At 39.3% G+C, this 3782-nt stretch overlaps 1 protein-coding gene across 1 annotated transcript in view; it reads left to right on the top strand.

Annotated features, from left to right (window-relative positions):
• QPCT (glutaminyl-peptide cyclotransferase) overlaps positions 1-3782 on the top strand; it is a 10095-nt gene that overhangs the window by 3401 nt on the left and 2912 nt on the right. Inside the window, exons 2-3 of the mRNA XM_009077979.1 lie at positions 131-412; positions 2987-3163. Coding sequence (XP_009076227.1) covers positions 131-412; positions 2987-3163 — 459 coding nt within the window. The remainder of the gene's footprint in view (positions 1-130; positions 413-2986; positions 3164-3782) is intronic.

Genomic DNA, 3782 nt, shown 5'->3' with positions numbered 1-3782 from the left:
CCCCTAAAATTCTATGATTCTATGAACTTAGATAAATAAGCTGAAGTGCCACTATTAGCTACTGACAGTTTGTCTGCAACATCTTTCTGAAGCAAGTGATGTTAATCTGGTTAATTTTGTTTAATTGCAGCATATCAAGCACCGTCTCCAAAGATTAGCAGCTGGTTGGGAAATTGAAGAAGATACATTTCAGAGGTACACACCATATGGATATCGAACATTCTCAAATATTATCAGCACTCTTGACCCCTCTGCAAAACGCCATCTGGTACTTGCTTGCCACTATGACTCAAAATTCTTTGGACAACAGTGGAGGAAAAGAGTGTTTGTAGGAGCCACTGATTCAGCTGTGCCATGCGCTATGATGCTGGAGTTGGCACGTGCCCTGGATAATAAGCTTCAGCAAATCAAGGTAGTTTGCTTGCTTCATTTTCATTTGCTTTTGCAACAGCAAAAGGGCTTAGGGCACTTCCACGTTCTTTCCCACAGCCTGCGTGCCTGGTTCTCTGATTGCTGTGCCTCTAATAAAACTCCCACTGACTTCAAGAAAAAACAGAGATCTGTATCTACTACTTTAAAGTGCATTATCAGACATTGAAATTTCTTATCAAAAGAATGGCTATCTAAAAATGATCTAACAAACATATACTATATAAAAATAGTAAATTGTACATGAATAATGCATATTTCATACTTGACAAGATACAATACTACTTTCTACCTAAAAGTCACAGAACCCTACTCAGAAGTTCCTGTCATATCCAGTAACATCCAGGGTCATGGACAAAGTTTTGTTGCATTCTGAATCTTGCATTTTTGTCCTTGCCCATGGCAGGGGGGTTTGGGACTAGATGATCTATAAGGTCCATTCCAACCCCTAAAATTCTATGATTCTATGATTTTTTAAATCTCTGAGTTGTATTCTGCTTTGGGAAATGGATAAACTAATTGCTGTGCAGGAGAGTTGCACTCAGGTCCCTCCATCCCATAAGGATTTCAAGCCTTTCTTCTTGTTTTCCTTTTTCAATTTGAATAGTTTACATATGAAACAAGTATAATGTTACTAGTCTGTGTTACCTGTGCTACGAACATCTGCTTCCAAGTGCTGCAATTGCTAGGCACAATGATCTGCTGAGCCTATAAACCAAAGATTTACAGGATTACGGATTCAGGAGTGCCATCTACTGGTTCAGAAGTCAGTATTTACAATCCTCACACACTAACATTTTTCACAGAAGGTCTGCCAAAGGTGAGAGACACTTCAGTGTGTCGGGAATACACTCAGCTCAGATACTAAGATTACTTGTCAACAGTTGATTGCAGAAACTGCTTTGGTGCCTTCTGACATGCAAATACTTAAAAATGAGAAGATTAAGAATATGTCAACGTTTTTAGTCACAAAACAAAACACTCCTGTAATACATACACTTTCATTTAGAAGCTTCATTTAGAACACTTGAGCCTGATGGTTATTTATGGAACAACCTGCACACTGACTTTATAAAGACTGGCATTTTTCACTAGTAATATGTCATCTTCTGATGAAAATTGTTTCATCACATAAGATGACAGCATTTGACAAAAAGGCAGTTAATTACTTTGCACAGGCTACCACTTGTACAATTCATGAACAAATTTATACTTTGGCATCCATCTGCTTAATACATTAGCTATGACCCTTTTTGCTCTGCTCTTGCTAGCACTGTTACGTTTTCAGCCAAATCTGTTTATACTTTGACTTGAAGCTGTGATTTTGATATTTCTCCAGTTATATACAGTAAGTTTAAAATGAATGGGCAAAGACATTTCTCTGCGTTATTCAAATGTGTCAAAACAGTAATAGTAATAACACAAATACTACTTTCTCAAATTCAAATGGCATGGATACAGTCTCCTCCAGTGAAGTGACTGCTATCAAAAGAGCTCTGTCCTATGCAAAACACAAAGGGCAGCAAACCATTGCCATCAGAGAAGTCAATATATTACTGTGAGCATAATCAATATCATCTTGCCTGCATGAGCAACATTTTAGAGAAGCTTTCCACTACTGTTTATATTGGCTCAGCTACAGCTAGTTGGGAGTTGTGGCCCATACAGAACATGACTGCTGCCAGTGATGCCACCTTTTTAACCACATCATGCAATTTCACTTCAAGAAGTGTTAATTCAGAGGGGTTAAAATATTTATAGCAACTGCCCAGACTACAGTTCCCAAAACTGTTCATTTAGTGGAACCAGACTGGGTTTAGTCACATTGTAGATTGTTAGGAATGGCTGAGAATTCAAACAAGGCTTCAGATAGAAAACAGAGAGAGGAGACAGGTGCCTTCTACTTGGGGAAGAAATCTCACAGAGATGTCTCTTCAGTGACCTTAAATACATTAATCATGTATATTCTCACTTTCTAGTGCCACGATATTTTTGGTTGCTGAAAGGGAAGGGCACTCTGCTTTGGTTTTAGGGTTAAGTTGCCTCAGTGATTGCAAGTTCACCTGAAGAAAAATAAATGGTCATTCTTCACAGAAATGAAGAATGGCTCATTGTCCCTCAAAGAACCATCAACTTTACAAATACATAATTCACCTCCACTGATGCACAGCTATAGCAATTACATTATTCCTTGTGGTATAATCAGGTAATAATGTTAGCCCTCCCATCAGTGTTGTTACTGACATGTCTCCTCATTATTTGAGGTAATGTTTCTGCTGCCTGGGTTTGCAGACCTGCCTCAACACTCAGCTCATGTCTGCTAAAGTCAGAAATGAAACTTCAAACCAGAACCAAAAAGATATGAGACTGGAGAACGCATCACTGTGCTTGATAAATAATAATGACTGATCACTACCACTGTTACACTGCAGCATGTTTAACAGCCAAGGGAAGGTTTGAAAACACACCCTTACTGATGTTGCTTATGGGACTGTAGTATTTGCCCTTTAATGTTCTGGCCAGAATCAGTTATTTGACTTTTACCTTTCTCCAACAGACCAGCTCCACATCAAGACCAGACCTTTCCCTTCAGCTCATTTTTTTTGATGGTGAAGAAGCCTTTGTCCGGTGGTCACCTTCTGATTCCCTCTATGGATCTCAACACTTAGCTCAAAAAATGGCATCTACTCCACACCCACCTGGTTCAACAACTACAAACCAGCTGCAGGGCATAGTAAGTGGCTTTCACCTCCCTGGTGAGTTACAGTAAATTGCATTTTTAAAAGTGTCTGATTAGTAGGTAATTGGCTAAATTCCCAAGAAATCATGAACCCCACCAAAGTTTAAGGAAGAAGCAGGATTGTGCAAATATTATGAGATAGGATAAAACAGAAACTTGGCAAAAGCTTTTCAGGAGCATCTACTTAGACCTGCCCCATGCAAGTATGAAGAAATTCAAATATAAGAAATTTAGAATGTAAGGTAGGATATCTACCTACTTCAGGAAAGATAATTCAAAGTGATAAGAGCACAGACATAGTACTGGCCTGTGGACAAATCTCCCCTAGCTCAATGCGAAGCTACCGCAATCTCTGTCTCCCGTGGATTCCTAGTAATATTCTGGTTGTCTGCTCCCTTCTCCCTACTGCCTTTTAGTTTCCCTGCTCACTGCTGAGACAGTTCTCTTCTGTCACTGCTTCTTGTGACTCATAAAATGTCTTTCCCTTGACAGTCCTTGTTGTTCTCTGGGGAAGAAGCAATTTCCTCTTCTTTCTCCCCACCTACCATAGTTTTTCTTTTAAAGGGATATTACACACAAACTGCAAACAGAGCGATGGAGCCTGATTCAGCCT

This window comes from Acanthisitta chloris, unplaced genomic scaffold (assembly GCF_000695815.1).
Source record: "Acanthisitta chloris isolate BGI_N310 unplaced genomic scaffold, ASM69581v1 scaffold16117, whole genome shotgun sequence".
Taxonomy (NCBI): Eukaryota; Metazoa; Chordata; class Aves; order Passeriformes; family Acanthisittidae; genus Acanthisitta; species Acanthisitta chloris.
The sequence above is the reverse complement of the archived record's forward strand: the minus strand, read 5'-3'. Positions and strand labels throughout refer to the sequence as shown.